Source organism: Oryctolagus cuniculus, chromosome 16 (assembly GCF_051225735.1).
Source record: "Oryctolagus cuniculus isolate XC-2025 breed Fujian yellow rabbit chromosome 16, ASM5122573v1, whole genome shotgun sequence".
Classification (NCBI taxonomy): Eukaryota; Metazoa; Chordata; class Mammalia; order Lagomorpha; family Leporidae; genus Oryctolagus; species Oryctolagus cuniculus.
Genome location: NC_142882.1, coordinates 84,325,086 through 84,344,842, shown reverse-complemented (window position 1 = coordinate 84,344,842; position 19,757 = coordinate 84,325,086). Strand labels below are relative to the sequence as shown.

At 41.5% G+C, this 19,757-nt stretch overlaps 1 protein-coding gene across 2 annotated transcripts in view; it reads right to left on the bottom strand.

Moving 5' to 3' along the window:
- Positions 1-19,757, bottom strand: part of ABCB1 (ATP binding cassette subfamily B member 1) — a 199,871-nt gene that overhangs the window by 37,331 nt on the left and 142,783 nt on the right. The window contains 11 exon segments of one of the 2 annotated variants that reach the window (NM_001082159.1): positions 433-579; positions 1,089-1,268; positions 2,748-2,909; positions 4,757-4,927; positions 5,573-5,776; positions 5,875-6,000; positions 6,161-6,271; positions 6,420-6,533; positions 11,428-11,454; positions 11,456-11,478; positions 11,481-11,599. In NM_001082159.1, the coding sequence (NP_001075628.1) occupies positions 433-579; positions 1,089-1,268; positions 2,748-2,909; positions 4,757-4,927; positions 5,573-5,776; positions 5,875-6,000; positions 6,161-6,271; positions 6,420-6,533; positions 11,428-11,454; positions 11,456-11,478; positions 11,481-11,599 (1,384 nt within the window). 2 annotated transcript variants of the gene reach the window in all.

The following is a 19,757-nucleotide window of genomic DNA, read 5'->3' as shown; positions in this document are numbered from 1 at the left end:
GGAGGAAATGCCACCATTAAAATCAGGCAGATTCAGCACATCATGGTCAGTCTTTAGGAAGGTGGTCCTTTTTGCTTCCATCCTGACAACTGAGATGAGAACAACATCTCACAGAGGACCAGGCTAGGCTTGCTCATGTCTTGGTGAGTACACACATATAGGGATGGGAAAGTGATCTCATCAGTCTTACTGAGTATTTCAGGGAACTGGTCTCCAGGGCCTTGGATAGACATTGAGTGCCAGGGCAAAGTTTCACAAGGCAGCTTTCCTATGGCAAACCAGACTTCCAATTATATCACCAAGTCAGCTATTCAGAAGGAAGGAACATGGATTTTCTGGTGTATGTATTGTGGTAGAAATACAAAAGGTCCATTCATTCTTCAGCCAGGACTCACAAGTAAATTTAAAAGAAAAAGAGACATGAACACTTACTCCCACAATCTTTGAAAATACTACTGCAAATGCTGGTTGTAGGCCTCCATTTATAATGGCACAAATTACACCCACCAAAAAATAAGGCCATTCAGTTAAATTCAGCTTCATAATTCTCCAAAAGGAAACTGGAGGTACATTTTCATTCTGGAAAACATAAAATATCACCACAGACTAGTTAGAAAAAGGAATGGAGAGCTGATTAAGTGATGTACAGTTCTTCCACATGCACAGTTTCCTAATGGAACACATCTGATTCTTATTCCTTATCAATTGGCAGATTTTCAGCTTCCAAAAAAGTGCTAACAGAAATGTTAGGGTAGTCACTGAACTTTTAAAAAATGAGTGACAATTCCACAAAAATTAACACATCTGGCATTCAGAACCTAACAGGAATATTGATGAAGGATAAACAGGATAGAAATTTTTATATTTGAAGATACACTATAGTCTATACTACAAATTCTAGGGCTAAATATCCTGTCCTATAAATGCTCATTCTTCAATTCAAAACTGATTCCAAAATGGTCACATTTTGGCTAAGAAGTGCTCTGGGGGACAGTGCTTGTGTCTACTCCTACCCACCCTCAACCCATTAAGGCCAAGGAGCCATGGTGGGGAATGTAGGGTATAAAACTGTACCTCTTCCTCCTTACCTGGGCCTCTGTAGTGCTAAGCTTCCCATCTTGGCCTTGAGCTCCATGAAAACTCTTGTGACTTGATCTCCTTCTTATCAGACTGGATCCTGACTCTTTAGCAGACATTTCCACCAAATCCATTTTTTCACCTCTAGATTCACTAGCTGAATTTTCTAAGTCAATTTCATTTCCTGCTGTCTAAAATAAATAAAAATCATATGTAAACTGGAAAGGCTCAGTTAACCAATAAAAACCAAACAGTGAACACCAGGTATCAAGGAAAATGGTAATTTAAGTAATTACAGGAAAGGATAAAAGTAAAGTGATGTTTCTTATATGTGATTTTTTAAGAAGTGTTTCATTTTTATTAATCTGATAGGTAGAGAGACAGAGAGATAGAAAGACAGAGAGAGCTCTTTCATCTGCTGGTCCACTTCCCAAATGCACCCAACAGCCAGGGCTGGACCAGGTGGAAACCAGGAGTCCAGGACTCCACTTGGGTCTCCCACATGGGTGGCACTGATGCAAGTCCTTGAGTCATCACTTGCTACCTCCAAGGGTACAGGTCAGCAGGAAGCTGGAATTAGAAGTGTTGAAATTCAAACCCAGGGACTCCAATTTAGGTTGTAAGTTTCTAGGCAACAGCTTAACTGCTGTACCAACTGCCCAACTCTTTTTTATTACAGATGTGAAAATGAAGACCATTAAATATGAAGGAATCCCACTCAGTGTGTGGAAACATGGCATCCAGCCCATGTATCTGACCTGGTCATCTCCTTCTTGTGGGTATCTGGCTCAATCAAGCTTGCTTTGGATCACTGCTGTCAACAACAATATGGAGCAAGCCCTACCATGAGCTGTATTAGTCTTTAAAAATTTTCTAGAAGTCACATTAAACATGTGAAAAGAAGTAAAATCAATCTTAACTGCATGTTTTAACTTAATATGTGTTATTATCAATAACCAATGATATTATTTTAACATGTAATTGGTATTTAAAAACTACTGATATTTTATTTTTAGAGTTATCATTCTTAAGGTTCTAGCAAACATTCTTTAAAATATTTATTCATTTATTTGAAAGGCAGAGTTACAGAAGAAAAGGAGAAGAGAAAGATCTTCCATCCACTGGCTCACTCCCCAAATGGGCACAATGGCCGGGGCTGGGCCAGGCTGAAGCCAGGAGCCAGGAGCTTCATCCAGGTCTCCCAAGTGGGTGGCAGGAGCCCAAGCACTTGGGCCATCTTTTGTTGCTTTCCTAGGTGCTTTAACAGGGAGCTGCATCAGAAGTGGAGCAGCCAGGACTGGGACCAGCACTCATATGGGATGCCAGTGTTGCAAGAAGTGGCTTAACCTGCTGCACCACAATGCCGGTACCTCTGGAGTGCATTTTCTACTGAACAGCATTTCTGTGTAGATTAACCGGCTTTCTAATGGTCAGCAGCCACATGTTGCTACTGTTGATAAAAGCTCACTTTAAACCTTTTTAACTCCTGTCTCATGATCCTTCACTTCTCCTCCTCTCAAAAGAGAAAAGTTATCTAAAACACTAGTCTGATCATGAATCCCTCAAGTATTATTTCCTACTTTTCAAGAAAAATCAACTAATAGCATTGAACCCAGCAAAATCATCTTATCAACTGGGAAATTATGGAAAATTCTAGCGTTAAACCACACCTGCATTGTGACAAGTCTGAAGTAAACGCCTTTCTGCCTCATGAGTTCCTCATGATTTCCTCTCTCCACAATGACTCCATTATCAAATCCAGCAATGACATCAGCATTGCGAACTGTAGACAGGCGGTGAGCTATCACAATAGTTGTGCGGCCTTTTCTAGCCTAAAGAGAGAAAATTTTTAAAGAACAGGTTTAACAATGACATGCCAAAAACCTCATTCATTCCACTTATATTAATTGAACACTAACACTTCAGACATTATAAATCTTCAAAGCTATCTGAGATAATCTGTGACTTCAGTAAATGTATGTACAACCAATAATGATTTAATCTGCATTATATTAAACACAGACACAGCATTCATATACTAATATACACACCTCTAAATATCTTCTAAAAGACTTATGTCTTTCTTTAAAATATTTGCTTAAATTCCTTTAAAACTTTAATTTACTTAAATTCCTTTAAATTCTTTAAAATATTTACTTAAATTCCACAGAGAGAGAGAGAGACAGGGAGAGAGACAGAGAGTGAGCTTTCATTCCTCAAACACCCACAACAGTTAGGGTTAAGCCAGGCCAAAGTTGGAAGCCAGGAACTCCATCTGGGTCTGCCACATGGGCGGCAGGAACCCCGGTACTCAGGCCAGCACCTGCCGCCTCCCAGGTGCTTTAGCAGGTATTCAATCAGAAGTGTAGGAACTGGGGCTTAATCCCAGGCACTGGGATATGGAATACTGGCATCCTAAGTAGAAGCTAACCTTCTGCACCACAACACCTGCCCCTATGTATGTCCCTAAGTATTTTACTTAACCTCTATCAATCTGTTTGCAGTAATAATCAGGGGCCTATAAAAAATTACAAAACCCTACAGCCCAGGCACTGACCAACCAAAACAAACATAGGACAGTGTGCTGTGCTGGTACAAAATAGCCCTGCGAACCCTGATGTCCCAACTCATAGAACCACCTGGATGATCACGTCAGACAACAAATGTAAGGCAGCAAAGTTCTCATATACAATAAACGTATACGCAATAAATGGAAGGGAGCCTTACCTACTACACTACAACACTGGCCCCAGGAAAATTATTTTTAAGTACAAATTCTTAAAATTGCTTTTGCTTATAATTTAATACATAGCTCCACAGTAGAATAATAACACAAATAAGCAAAATAGTGAGAAAACACAGATGTGAAATCATAGACAGGCAAAGGGAAGGGGGGAAAAAAGCAGCCACAATTCCATCTGCTGTTTAGGTTCACACAATGTTCAGTGAGCTGCTTCTTCAACAATCTACTGATCACACTGGCAGGATGTTGGAAGGAACACACAGTGTTGTCTTATTAGAGGAGAGAGCTAGAAAAAAACAGGTTCATCTCTGGGCTCTGCTGAGACACTGTGACTCAGAGCGCCTCTGATCCAAAGATCTCCATGCTCCCTGTCCTCACGGAGCTTGCCTGGCACACGGTGAGCGTGCAAACCCTGCTTGGGAAGTGAGTCACGGGACAGGAGAACTGCAGAAAGGTCTGCTGGCAGCCAAGGACGTCATGTCTTAGGCACATTTCCCACATCACAGGCTCTTTTTCTTTATCCTAGGGTTAAGAGGTTTCTCTTCCCTACACCCCAGAAGTGGCAGTTAACATCCTGGAGATGTCTCCTTATTGGTATTACAAGCTTTCAAAACCTAAATATCAGGGTTATCCCTATACCCATGTTCATGATGAAGACAGATTTTCATTTGTGCCTACATTTCTGTTTTAATTAAAAAGAACTACAGGAGTGTTCAGGTAATAACTTACTCATTATAAATCTTAAACATTTTAGAGAAATAAACAAACTGAATAAGAAGACAGAGAAAGTCTTCAAAGCCTCATACTTTTATTTTAACAGCTAAAGAAATCACCCAAAAACTACCAGAAATTTCCTCTTCTAAGATTCATACCAAGAAGAATTAACAGTGGAAAGTTTCAGTGCTCATCAGCCAGGTTGAATTGAGGCTCACACACCTTATCTAGAGCCACCTGAACCACAGCTTCACTTTCTGTGTCCAAGGCTGAGGTGGCCTCGTCCAGCAGGAGGATCTTGGGGTTGCGAACCAGGGCACGGGCAATGGCGATCCTCTGTTTCTGCCCACCGCTCAGCTGGGCCCCTCTCTCTCCAACCAGAGTGTCGAATTTCTACAACAGAAAACATAGAAGGATTTAGCAAAAGAACACGCTATCTCAGCTCACACTGTCCACTGGGAAGTAATCCCCTAAAACCACAGGGTTCACGGGCAACGTAATCCAATCATTCAAAACTTAGGCTCAACCAACACCAATTTTGAAACATCCACCACTAGTTGTCTGTGCTCTTATAGTTTTCAAATCTGAAGAAAACAGTCTTCCTTGGGGCTGGAGCTGAGGCGCAGTAGCCAAAGCCTCTGTCTGGATCACCAGCATCCCATAAAGGTGCCAGTTACTGTCCCAGCTGCTCCTCTTCTGATCCAGCTCTTTGCTATGGCTAGGAAAGCAGCAGAAGATGGCCCAAGTCCTTGGGCCCCTGCACCCAAGTGAAAGACTTGGAAGAAGCTCCTGGCTCCTGGCTTCACATCAGCCCAGCTCCAGCCACTGTGGCCATTTGGGGAGTGAACCAGCAGGGGGAAGACCTTTCTGTCTCTGTGTCTGTAACTCTCTCAAATAAGTAAAAATTTTTAAAAACTAACAAAATACAGTCTTCCTTAGAAAAGACTTCCGCCAACTGCCAGTGGTCTTCCAGCCCCCTATGCGTCAGCCAGCCCCTGCTCTTGGCGCCTCTGGAGAGACCAGGGGAGAAGGACTCACATGAGGTAGCTTCATGATAAAGTTGTAGGCGTTGGCTTCCTTGACAGCCTTTTCAATCTCATCCATGGTGACATCTTCTCGGCCATAGCGGATGTTCTCAGCGATTGTGGTGGCGAACAACACAGGTTCCTGACTCACCACGCCGGTAATTTCCCGCAGATACCTCACGTTCATGGTCCTGATGTCCTGGCCATCAATGCTGACCTGATACAAAGAAGCGGGGGGGGGACGGTCATTCACTGGCAGTGGGAATCACCTGGGAACAATCAGTACTAGCGACTGCTCAGCCTGAGTCCTCTCACCACGCCGTCCGTGGGGTCATAGAGTCTCTGCATCAGCTGGACGGTCGTGCTCTTCCCACAGCCACTGTTCCCCACCAGGGCCACCGTCTGCCCGCTCTCCACCTTCAGGTTGAGGCCCTTCAAGATCTGCAAGGACAAGTGAGAGAGAAACTTGCAGGAAATTCACAGATGTGGGTTTATGAACTAACAGTCCAAATCGATATTCTGTTTAAACAGTGTTTCTATGATCTCTAGACTCCTCGTCCAGTTGACTGCTTAATCACCGAGTAAGCACAGATCACTGTACCTTAACTTCTTTTCGAGAAGGGTAGCTGAAATGAACATTTCTGAATTCCAAATTTCCTTTAATATTATCTGGTTTGTGCCCGGCCTCCGAGTAGCTGTCAATGCTCGGCTTCTAAAGAGATTAAAATTTTAGGATATTACCTGGTTGTAAGAATGACTTTTAGTGATACATCACAGAAAGCTGGGTAAACTGTCAAAGAAAGTGACTTTTAACCCAAAAATCTTTTCAATTTGTGAATCAAGGGCCATCTCAGACTTACATTATCGATGATCCTGAAGATTTCATAAGCTGCTCCTCTTGCATTTGCAAATGCTTCAACATTTGGAGATGCTTGGCCAATACTGAAAGCTCCAACTAATACAGAAAAGAAGACCTGAAGAATATGAAGGAAAACCATAGATTTACTCAGTGTACAGCGCAACTATCTTCATACTTTTTCTTCCGATATAGCTAATTCAATTTTTAAATGGCAAGGCAACATATGACCAATGGACGTTGAAGATATTTTAAGTTAATAACCAACAGAGTACTCATACGTAGCACTGCCAAAAATGTCAAGTAAGTGGGGTGGCAGCTTTGTCAATTAACTGGATTGAATACATATAACACTGTATACATATAACAGCAAAACATTACATTGTATTCCAGATAATACAATTCATCAGTTAAAAATAAAATAACTTTTAATAGAAATATATAATGTACTTTAAAAGTTTCAATCCTTTCCTTGACCTTTTTTAAAAGAATTTATTTATTTGCAAGAATTACAGAGAGAAGGAGAGAGAGAGGTCTTCCATCAGTTGGTTCATTCCCCAAATGGCCACAATGGGCAGAGCAGCACCAATCTGAAGCCAGGAGCTTCTTCCAAGTCTCCCAAGCAGGTGTAGCACATGGGCCATCCTTCACTGCTCTCCCAGGCCATAGCAGAGAGCTGTATTGGAAGACAAGCAGCTGGGACTAAAACCGGCACTCCTATGGGATGCTGGCACTGCAGATGGAGGCTTAGCCCACCATGCCACAGTGCTGACCCCCTGACTGCTGAGAATGAGTAATTAGCTTCTGTTGCTCAGTGAAACAACAGTGTAAGTTCTAGACAACAGAATATTCTAACAGATTATTCACGTATTTCTTCAATGGCTAGGAATTTCTATTTAGATCATCAGAGTGTGAAATAGAAACAAACACTGGAGAGAGAGTGAGAAGACCGGGTTCTGAACCCTGGATTAGGTTGAACCAGTTATTACCTAACTTTATACTATTCTCTTGAAATCTCTGGGCTTTAATTCCTTTATTTGCAAAATCTGGAAAGATTATGTTTTCCCTACATAGTGCATTGGATGAAATTACCTATGAAAATCTTTAGTAAATTATAAAGCACATATGGGGCCAGTGCTGTGGCAGAGCAGGTAAAGCTGCTGCCTGCAGTGCCAATATCCCATATGGGCGCCAGTTAGTGTCCTAGATGCTCCTCTTCTGATCCAGCTCTCTGCTATGTCCTGGGAAAGGAGTAGAATATGTCTCAAGTGCTTGGGCCCCTGCACCCAAGTGGGAGACCTAGAAGAAGCTCCTGGCTTCAGATTAGCTTAGCTCTGGCCATTGCAGCCATTTGGGGGAGTGAATCAGCAGATGGAAGACTTCTCTGTCTCTGCCTCTTGGTAACTCTGTTTTTCAAATAAATAAATAAATAAATAAATCTTTAAAAATAAATAAATTTCAAAAATTACAAAGCACACACAACTATGGCATGATTCTTTATCAGGCTGTATCTCACATTCCTCCCCACACTGCCATCTCTCTTAGAACTGAGAAACAAGATTGCAGGTTTGTTTCATGCAAATCAGCTTCTTTTTTTTTTTAAATTTATTTGACAGGTAGAGTTATAGACAATGAGAGAGAGACAGAGACAAAGGTCTTCCTTCCATTGGTTCACCCCCCAAATGACCGCTACGGCGGCACTGTGCCGATCCGAAGCCAGGAGCCAGGTGCTTCTCCTGGTCTCCCATGCAGGTGCAGGGCCCAAGCACTTGGGCCATCCTCCACTGCCTTCCCGGGCCACAGCAGAGAGCTGGACTGGAAGAGGAGTAGCTGGGACTAGAACCCGGTGCCCATATGGGATGCCAGTGCCGCAGGTGGAGGATTAATCAAGTGAGCCATGGTGCCGGCCCCCAAATCAGCTCCTTACTGGTAAATACCCAACTCTGTTCCTCTTTGGGCTGAAGAGAACCAATGTCACAACTTGTCTCTTCAGAAATCACACAAGAGTCAAACTGTCTGGAGTGACTCTACATCATCGTCTCAGCCAGCTCTTCTGACAACAATGAAAGTCAGGGCACGCCACTCCTGGAACGGCCTTTGCTAGAAGAGCCAAAGGAGGCACCGAAGTGTAGATGGCCACTGCAAGGCACCCAGCCAGCAGGTGGCATGAGGGAATTTGAATAAACTGGGATTGATATCAAATCCCACTATCACTACTCTGGGTGCCTCCACTTTGGGAATGGATTCAGTGAATGGGGATTTGAACTGCCACCAACATTCCAGTTCAACAGAACACACCTCACCGCAGCATCACCATCCTAGGAAAATGCCATTCCCGAGGGAACAGCCTCACACATGCCTGAGGACACAACGGTGTGAAAAAGCAAGAAGGGCCATTTTTGTATCTGTATTACAAACCTGGTTCCTGACCAAGAGAACTGCTTCAAGCAGCTCAATAAAATGTGGCCTCTCATTAACTCAACTCAATTGTATTTCCCTTATGAAAAAGGAAATGAGTCACTCTGCTAATAGCATGTACTCTGTTACGGCAAAATACAGCTCGAACTTGGAGTTCTGTTTCAGCATCTCTAAATGAATGAGGACAATGTCAAATAACAAGCCCCTCTGCTTGTTTGAAGCTCTGTAATGTAGGAATGGGCGCCAGGCCTAGCGGTTAAGATGCCCACATCCCACGCTGAAGTGAACACATCCAAGCTCTGCTTTGTTCCCAAGTCCAGGTTCCCGCTGATGCAGACCCTAGGAGGCAGAAGCGAGGGTTGCAGCAGTTGGGTCCCAGCCACCCACACGGCAGATGCAACCATGACCCAGCCCCAGGCCAGCCACAGCCCTGAGGGCTCGAGAGCAGGGAACTGATACACAGAAGCTCTTCTTGTCTGCTTCTATCTCCAAATAATTTTTTTGAAGATTTATTTATTTATTTATTCAAATGGCAGAGGTAGAGAGAGAGAGAGACAGAGAGAGAGGTCTTTCAACAACTGGTTCACTCCCCAAATGGTCACATGGTTGGAGCTGGGTGAATCCAAAGCCAGGAGCCAAGAGCTTCTTCCAAGTCTCCCCTGTGAGTACAGAGGACCAAACACTTGGGCCATCTTCTACTGCTTTCCCTGGCCACTATCAGGAGCTGGACTGGAGGTAGAGCAGCCAGGACACAAATAGGTGCCCATACGGGATGCCAGCTCCAGCAGGCAGATGCTTAACTTACTATATACCACAGCACCAACCCCTCCTAATAATTTTTTTGAATAGGACTAAAATGTAAAAAATTTACAGAGTATTTTTTAGGAAGCGTAACAATTTATAGTACCATGAATTTGTGAGATGGATTAGCTGTCATTCCAAAGGATATGAAAATAAGTTAAAAGTGTATATTTTGTCATTTCTTATTGTGAATAGCAAATCGAAAAGTAAAAGTAAAATGCTTAGCATCAAGTGGGGCACAATCTTACCAAATGAACATTCATGCCTTAGATTGATTACCAAGGTTACTACTACTTAGGCTACCAGAGAAACACTGCAAAAGATTGTAGAAATAACAGCAAAACTGATTGTTGGAGGCATCTAATTTCCTTCCCACATTTTCAACCTAATAGTGCATTCAGAAACTGTTCAAAATATATTACTGTAGTTTTCTTTTTCTGCTTAATACCATTGGTTGAACTCTTTAACACAGAGTAATTCTTAGGTGTTTAAATCCAACTTAAAATGATGGCCTCTTCATTAAAAATAAGAGTGGGGGCTGGCGCTGTGGTTCACTAGGCTAATCCTCCGGCTGCGGCACCAGCACCCCAGGGTTCTAGTCCCAGTTGGGGCACCGGATTCTGTCCCGGTTGCTCCTCTTCCAGTCCAGCTCTCTGCTGTGGCCCAGGAAGGCAGTGAAGGATGGCCCAAGTGCTTGGGCCCTGCACCCACATGGGAGACCAGGAGGAAGCACCTGGCTCCTGGCTTCAGATTGGCACAGTGCACAGGCCTAGCGGCCATTTGGGGGTTGAACCAAAGGAAGGAAGACCTTTCTCTCTGTTCTCTCTATCTAACTCTGCCTGTCAAAAAGAAAATAAGAGTGGGAATAAGAGAGGGAGGAGATATATAGTTTAGCACACACTAACTGATCATAAAGATAGGATTAAGTGTCAAAGGGATCACATAAATAAGACCAGGGTCTGCTAATAATAACTGATAGAATTAAAAAGGAGAGAACCGTCCAATGTGGGAAGTGGGATACACAGCAGACTCAAAGAATGACAAATGCCCTAAACAACACTCTGGCCTTAGAATCAACCCTTAAGGCAGTCAGATCTGGCTAAAAATCCCATGAAAGCATTTCAGGCATGGAAAGCCAAGACACTGTGGCAAAAAAAAAAAGACCTATATGAAGGATCTCTGTGAGTGAGACCCGGTGGAAAGAAGAGGCCATCAAAGAAGGAGGTACTTTTCTCTGAAGGGAGGAGAGAACTTGCACTTTGACTATGGCCTTGTCTAAATCAGGTCTGAGTTTGTGAAGTCAAGAGGCTTCCATAGCCTTGGTAGCTCATGACAAGAGCCTCGGGTGATCACTGACGTCATAAATAAGAGTGTCAAGTGTTAACAACAGGAGTCACTGTGCACTTGCTCCCCATGTAGGACCTCTGTCCTTAATGTGTTGTACTATGAGAATTAATGGTAAAACTAGTCTCCAAACAGTCCTTTATACTTTGTGTGTCTGTGTGGATGCAAACTGTTGAAATCCTTACTTAGTATAGAGTTGATCATCTGTATGTAAATATAATTACAAATGAATCTTAATGAAGAATGAGATGGGAGAGGGAGTAGGAGACGGGATGGTTTTGGGTGGGAGGGTGGTTATCGGGAAGAACTGTTATAATTCAAAAGCTGTACTTTTGAAATTTTTATTTATTAAATAAGTTTTCTAAAAATATATATTACTGTAAAGTCAAGCCAAAAAGCACTAGATTTCATTTGCATTTCTAGTTTTTATTTCTTAATACCCCACTTACAGTGAGCACTTGTCCGATAGAATATTCTTTTGAGATGACCAAGGTGGTTCCATACCAGAAGGCCAGCGCATACGATGCATACATCAGCAGGAAAGCAACACCCACAGAGATGTTGGCTGTAATAGCTTTCTTTATCCCAATTCTTTTAGCTTCTTCTAAATTTTTATTGTACCTGGGAAAAAGAACAGAAGTTATCACATACAAATCCAAGAAATGCATCCTTGTAGTATGACAGTTTTTGAGCCCTGCAGTATACATGGAATGAATGTCTCCTATTGCTCCTGCCTTAATCCTGTGATATTGGTAATATCTTATCCCCTTTTTTGTAGAACAGGAAACTGAGGCTTATAGAGATTAAGTTATTCATGTGTGGATAGTGTTTGTAAAACTTCCTTCTCTGGTCTTAGCGGTAGTAAAGTAAGTGGAGAAATATTTATCAGATTTCCACAACTTGTGTTGTTTCATACACAAAATAGAAATCATAAAAAAACTGGTGTCTTCCCTTTAAAATCTGCACACAACTTTAATTACCTGATCAAACGAAGACACAATACTGGGAAGTACTAAACACAAGTGATTGTTTAAATCTTTGAATCTTAAGGAAGTTTTGGAAACAGTTTGTTCCCCTCTTGGCTTCCCTTTGGGACTCTGAGAAGGACCAACAGAACAGTTCACAGTGTTAAGAGCGTTTTAAGAGTGTTAAGCTATCACATTTCAATAATCTATACAATTTATCTTATTTCTATCAATATCTGCTTAAACAATCACTAGCCTACCAAGATTATTTAGGTGAAAAATATGTAATAACCCATCATGAGGTACCAGTGTCCTCCCTTCATCCCTTCCACAGGTTGCCTATGGCCCGTCCCCTCCATCCAGCCTGTGGCTTGGTGGCTTGGGCTTTCCAGCTGCCTCAGAGGTAAGCAAATCAAAATCTCAGCCTATCTATAATCCTGTAACCTGTTCACAGCACAGAAGTTTATCCTGTATTAGCCAGACATGGAGAAGGCCTATTCATATGTCTTACAGCAAACACAGTACAGAGAATTACACAAAAGGGGGCAAAAACAAGCAAGTAAAACAAATGGCACATCACAGGTTCTTTTTCCAGTTCTTACGATGTAAAGATAGTAACAGTTAATCTCTGACAGTGCTCTGTTCCTAACGTGAAAGCCAAAGGAGCTAGTGTCTTTTGACTTTACTTAAAAACTGACTGTCCTGCTTAAGGAGAGGTGGAGATAAGCTAACAGGGCCCAGGGTTAGATAAAGAAAGAATTCTGCAAAAACAGAACCAAGGAAAAATTATTAGAGAAACAGGAGAGTTTACACTGAGCCTTAATTCGTCTTCCTCTCCTTGATTACAATTCTCTACAGAACCCAGAGCTGCCTTGCAGAAAGGAGACGCTTATATAAACTGTTCAAGGAAGCAACTCACTTCCATATAGAAGCATGAGGTCTCGGCCCCATAAAACACTTGCCTATATAAATATCATGTAGTATTACACTGATTTTCCTTGGAGGACTCTGTCCACTAGCATGTGCCAGTCTTGCCACACACACGCATGTACTCTTCCTTGACATTATGACTGTGTTTTATAACCAGCTACCCGACCGGTTACAAAGCAAGCCAAAGGAAATGCATATCCCAATCATATGCACCCAAGATCAAAGTTACACAGAACCTCACGGTGATAAAACATTAACCAGCACTAGTTTTAGGCTTCCCAAATGTAAATTCCCAACTTGTCAATTATGATCTCTCAACAAAGAAATTACTTGTGAAGACCATGGCTCAATAGATGAGATTTACATACATATAATACACATGCACACATACACTCATACACACAAAACTTTATGAGCTGATCTGAGGCAGAAGGTACTACTAGGAATATATCACGCATGGTTACAGTTCGAAGCTTATGACTCATACTTTCTCTCCTTTATTTCAGTTCTTGCTTACCGAGACTAATGTAGAAACCATTTCACTTATAGGAAGTTGTCCTATGCAGCCGAGGGTCACATTGTACAGGAAGAAGCAATATAAGGAAGAAAATAATTAAGATACCAGAAAACACAAATGAAGAAAAAAGGGTAAGGCAGGATGAGACATGAACAATATTTCTTTTACAATAGGATTTTTGTTACTAAAATTAGGTTTCTTTAAATAAAATGTTACACATATGAAACCAGATATTAAAAATCATTATTCATTCATTAAAAACTTTAGTATGGAAATGATAATTAAAGCAGGAGTTCCTAAAACGCATTAAAGTTATATAACAAAAGCATTGATACTCAGAAAATAGTAAGTCCTGTGAAAATCAGTGATGCAAGTTAGCCACATATAAGAGAGCAAGCAACAATTTTGATTAAGCAAACAGAAATCAATACTAATGTAACATTTCTAAGACATACATAAGAGAGAAGAACATTCTTAAATTAAGGAGAACAAACTATTCTGTACTATAGAATTAAGCTCATTTTAACCTCCAGGTAAATTTCCACTCCAAGAGAGCTGGCTTCCTCCTGCATCTGTTAATTTGAAGAGAAAGTCAGACTAAGACTTTTATTCTTATGTGGAAACAAAGAAGGGAAGGGAAAGAACTAGAAAGAAAACTGAAGGATCATGCTTGGCCTAAGAACAGCCTTATCAACTCCACTTGCAAGTTCCACCACCAGCCTAGGTACCTGTCACCCCTCCTCCTCCCTCCTCTCCAGATGAGGCACCATAATCGCATACCAGCCTCCTCCCAGGTCTCACTGCTTCTGTCAGTCAGCTCCCATGCATTCACTAGACCCCTGACAGAGCAACGGTCTTGAAATACAATGTGAGATCCCAGTGGAAAGAACAGGTCTTCAAAGAGGGAGGTGCCTTTCTCTGAAGGGAGGAGAGAACCTCCACATTGACTATGACCGTGTCTAAACAAGATAAGAGTCGGAGAACTCAAGGGGCTTCCATAGCCTTGGAAACTCATGACTGGTGCATAGGGAGATTACTGATGCCATAAACAGGAGTGTCAATTTGTAAAGTCAACAACAGGAGTCACTGTGCACTTACTCCTCATGTAGGATCTCTGTCCTTAATGTGCTGTACACTGAGGCTTAATGCTATAACGAGTACTCAAACAGTATATTTCACTTTGTGTTTCTATGGGGGTGCAAACGATTGAATTCTTTACTTAATGTACACTAAACTGATCTTCTGTAAAAAAAAAAAAAAGAAATTATCAACTCCCAACTTGACTCTCACTGGGATTAAACATGACAATAGGTCTGATCTGATTTCATCATCATTTAAAAAAATCATCTATTATTTTTCACTTTATGTTTCTGTGTGGGAGCAAACTGTTGAAATCCTTACTTAAGGTATACTAAGCTGATCTTCTGTATATTAAGATAATCGAAAATGAATCTTGATGTGAATGGAAGGGGAGAGGGAGTGGGAAAGGGGAGGGTTGTGGGTGGGAGGGACGGTATGGTGGGGGGGAGCCATTGTAACCCATGAGTCGTACTTTGGAAATTTATATTCATTAAATAAAAGATAAAAAAAAAAAAAGAAATACAATGTGGACGGCCATGACCCTGATAACACCTGCGGCTGCTTCTCTATGCCTGTGGAATCAAGTCCTAACTCTTCTCCATGGCCTGCAACAAACCCCTGCCCACCCCAACCTCCTGTCACTCACTGAGCTCCAAGCATCCAAGCCATATTTCCCACAACAGACAGAATCCCTGCCACCTCTGGACACTCTGAGACTTGCCCACCCACTGCACCCCTCCCCTCCAAGAGGTCTTCCCTGGCCATATCTGTCTTCCTCATCCTCATTAGCATACTCTGATTTTTTCAGAGCACATTTAAAAATCTACAACTTAATTCATTTCACAGATGACTCCTTCCTTATATTCTCATTCATTTACTGTTCTGATTGAGGATCACATTGGGCTGAGGGCTTCTCAGATTTCCAACTCATTTTTGAGAACTCAGAGCAGTACAGTGCCTAGCGCATGGTAGGTGCCTTTTTTTTGTTTTTTGTTTTTTAAGATTTGTTTTATTTATTTAAAAGACAGAGTTAGAGAGAGAGGGACAGAGAGAGGTCTTTAATTCACTGGTTCGCTCCCCAAATTGCTGCAATTGCTGGAGCTCAGTCGGTCTGAAGCCAGGAGCTTCTTCCAGGTCTCCCACGTGGGTACAGGGGCCCAAGGATTTCAGCCATCCTCCACTGCCTTCACAGGCATATCAGCAGGGAGCTGGATCAGAAGTAGAGCAGCTGGGACTAGAACTGGTGCCCATGTGGTTGCTGGCGCCACAGGCTGGCCCCTGTGGTAGGTATTAGACAAATTTGCTGAATGAATGAACTTTTTTTTTTTTTTTTTTTTTGACAGGCAGAGTTAAGACAGTGTGAGAGAGAGACAGAGAGAATCTGCAGAGGATTAGCCTAGTGAGCCATGATGCTGGCCCTGAATGAACTTTTTTTTTTTTTTTTTTTTTTGGACAGGCAGAGTGGACAGTGAGAGACAGAGAGAAAGGTCTTCCTTTTCCGTTGGTTCACCCTCCAATGGCCGCCGCGGCTGGCGCGCTGCGCTGATCCAAAGCCAGGAGCCAGGTGCTTCTTCCTGGACTCCCATGGGGTGCAGGGCCCAAGGACCTGGGCCATCCTCCTCTGCCTTCCCAGGCCACAGCAGAGAGCTGGACTGGAAGAGGGGCAACCAGGACAGAATCTGGCGCTCCGACCAGGACTAGAACCTGGTGTGCCGATGCCGCAAGGCAGAGGATTAGCCTATTGAGCTGCGGCGCCGGCCCTGAATGAACTTTTAAGAAGTGGTCAATGGTGCCAGAATTGCAGTGCAACAAGTACAGCAACCACCTGTACACTGGCATCTCCTATGAATTCCAGTTCAAATCCCAGCTGTTCCACTTCCAACTCAGCTCCCTGCTAACACATGTCGGAGAGCAGAGAAAGATGGTTCAAGTACTTGAACCCATGCCACCCATGTGGGAGACCTGGATGGAGCTGCAGGCTCTTGGCTTCAGTTTGGCCCAACCCCAGCTGTTGTGGACCTGGGAAGTAAACCAGCAGACTGAATATCTCCTCTGTAACTCTTTCAAATAAATAAATCAATCTTGCTTTTTTTTTTTTTTTTTTTTTTTTTAATGGTCAAGGTCAAGCTGGATAGAACATTAGGCCATGAGGTTTTAGGCTTGTGTCTAGTCATTTTCCAAGACAAAACTAATTTTAATTCTCCACCCCAGAATAACATTCCAAAGATTGATTCAAGTAACTAATATCTTCTAAAGAAACAGTTTCACACATAAATTGAGTCTCTGAGTACAGCTATGGAAACCTGCTTACTTATTCTTCTAATTAATAATGTATCACCATCTTCTCTGGGAAAATCTTTATGTACCTAAATAATTAAAGCATTCCATTAAAAAAACTGAGTTCCTTTAAATCTTTAGTGAACTGAAATTATCAAATTTATACATGTTGTGAATGTTGGACTTGATTCCCACAATGTTTTTTCCTTCCTTATCCAAGTTACAACCCAAATATCATCATTGCTTTTGTTGCACAAACCTTTTAAAAAGATTGTCATATACCTTAAATTTAGGATGTCACTGATTCTAAGAAGTACAGTTGTAATTTCTGGAGCAATAAGAAAGGAGCTGGACAGGACACTCTGTGTAGAGCTAGAACCCAAAGGGTTATGGCCTCACGTAAGAAGCACACACACGCCACCAGGTAAGGGGCAGCAGGACGGCTCACGTTTCTCAATCTGGCACCAGATGAAGGGAGGGAAAACGATGGCGCCTGAGAATCTGAACCACAAGGCAGTCGTAGGCAGGTAGGAGGTTGCATTCACACTGCCAGTAAGACACGGAATTGAACAGAAGAAGGTCGCTGGGTAGCAGTGCCCCTGCTGAGTGGCAGAAGCACACTTAAGTCCTGCCTAGAAGAGCCTGACTTCAATCCAGACCCCAGGCAAATGACAGATGACACTCACTGTAAGCTTTATTCCAGTTTCAGAAATGATCAACCATAGGGGAAAGTGAGCATCTCAGAGTTAACGAAACACAGGCACTAAATGCTTTCTAATTGCTCATCGCTAATCTACAGGAATGCTATGGATCCTGAAGACTGATCAAGTCCTAGAGATCTTACTGTACTCTGTTAGCTTAGAGTCTGCTGGAATTTCTTTGTAGACAATCATATGTGAGAAAAATGATGGCTTCGTTCACACCCTATTTCTTTTTGCTTTATTATTATTTTTATTCTTCATAGTTTCGTTGGCCTCATCCAATAGTACTGCAAGGCTAAACAAAATGATGCTAGCAGACATACTGGTCTCATTCCATATTTGCTTTTTGGGTTTTTAAAAATTATTTTCAAATTCACAGATAAAATCGTATGTATTGCTTTCATTATGTAAATGTTTCCTGTGGGTCTTCCTGTAGATGTAGGCCTTTTATTAGATTAAGGGAGTTATAGGGTTGGCACTGTGGCATAGCCAGTAAAGCTGCCGCATGCAGTGCCGTCATCCCATATGGGCGCTGGTTTGAGTCCCAGCTGCTCCACTTCCGATCCAGCTCCCTGGTATGGCCTAGGAAAGCAGTGGAAGATGGCCCAAGTCCTTGGGTCCCTGTAACCGTATGGGAGACCCAGAAGATTACTCCTAGCTCCTGGCTTCGGATTGGCTTCGACCACTGAAGCCAAATGGGGAGTGAACCAGCGGATGGAAGACCTCTCTCTCTCTGCCTCTCTTTCCCTCTCTGTTTAACTCTTAAATAAATAATATTTTTTAGAAAAGACAGTTAATGTTTTATTGCCAGTTTTGTAAGTTTCTGTCATGAATCATACATATTTAATGCTTCTGGTCCACCTATCAAAATGTTTCTTTTAATCTGTTAATGATTAATTATATTAAAATATTTCTTAATGATGAATAATCTTTGCATTCGTAAGATAAAGCCAAAATAATCAGGATTTTTTTTAACCTAGTGTTTCTCACATGGACTTTTTAGCTAATAATTTTTTACTTAAAATTCCTGTTCCTATGTATTTAAGTGAAATTGTCATTTAATTTTCCTTTCTCATATTATTCCTGTTTGGTTGTGCTACCAGAGTTACACTAGCCTCATAAAAATAAGGCTCCTTTTTTCCCATATTTTTCTAGCATACTATCTATAACATCAGGGTTTTGAAATTTATTAGGATAAAGCTATGTTGATAGCTAATTTTCTATTTTAAAAAACATAGCTTTATCCTAATAAATTTCAAAAAAAATTCATAGAAAAGTAAAACAAAAAATGGAAGATCGATAAACTTATAAACTAACTATAAATTTTTTTTAACTTACTTTCATTCTGTTCAAAAGGTAAAGAAATAGAGAGAAGCAGAGACAAAGATCTTCCATCCATCGGTCCACAAATGTCCCCAACAAATGGGGCAGGAGCCTGGAACTCAATCCAGTGGGGTGGCAAGGACCCAAGTTCTTGAGCTATCCTCTGCTGCCCTGCAGAACACCACTGAGCAGGAAACTAGAATCAGAAGTGGAGCTGGGATCTGAATCTAAGCATTGCAATGTGTGATTCAGGCTTCCCAAACAGTACCTTATCCACTGCACCAACTGTCCACTCCATTTAATTTTCTTTAAATTTTAAAAAATATTATCTAATGCTTTACTTTTTTTTTTTTCTAACTTCTCAGCTTCGACGTTTAGATCATCCATCTTCAGCAGTTTTTCATTTCTTCTACCAGACATTCCAGTATCAATGGGTCAGAACTCATTTTTAATGGGAAATCCCTGGCTTTGCTCAAAAATCAATGGATTTAATGAATGTTATAAACTTCAATAAATTACCACCTATACTATCAGAAATCTAATTAAATGGATTATATATAATTATATATAATTAAATTATATATAATAAAAATATCCTGAACTTTTGTACAAATGTGTTTTGGTTTTATTTTTATCCTCAAAATCATTGAGCATCTCAACAGAGTAGGGATGAAATATGAACTACAAGTGAACACATACCCCAGAGATCATGCATAAGATACTCATTCAATCTTGGAGAATCAACAAACAGTTCAACAGGCATGCATGCGAGCATGCACACACACAGATATAAAATGACTCAGCTTTAGAAAACCAGTTTTCTATTGCTCACACAGAAAATTCTAGAAAATCCTCTGAATTAGCAGATATAAGAAGAGTTCAAGTAGAATTTCAGCTTCTCCAGAATACTGGTTGTGTATTAATAGAACCATTAAAGTATCTAAGGAAACAAGCATAAGAGAAAGCCCTTAAAGTTAACACTGTCA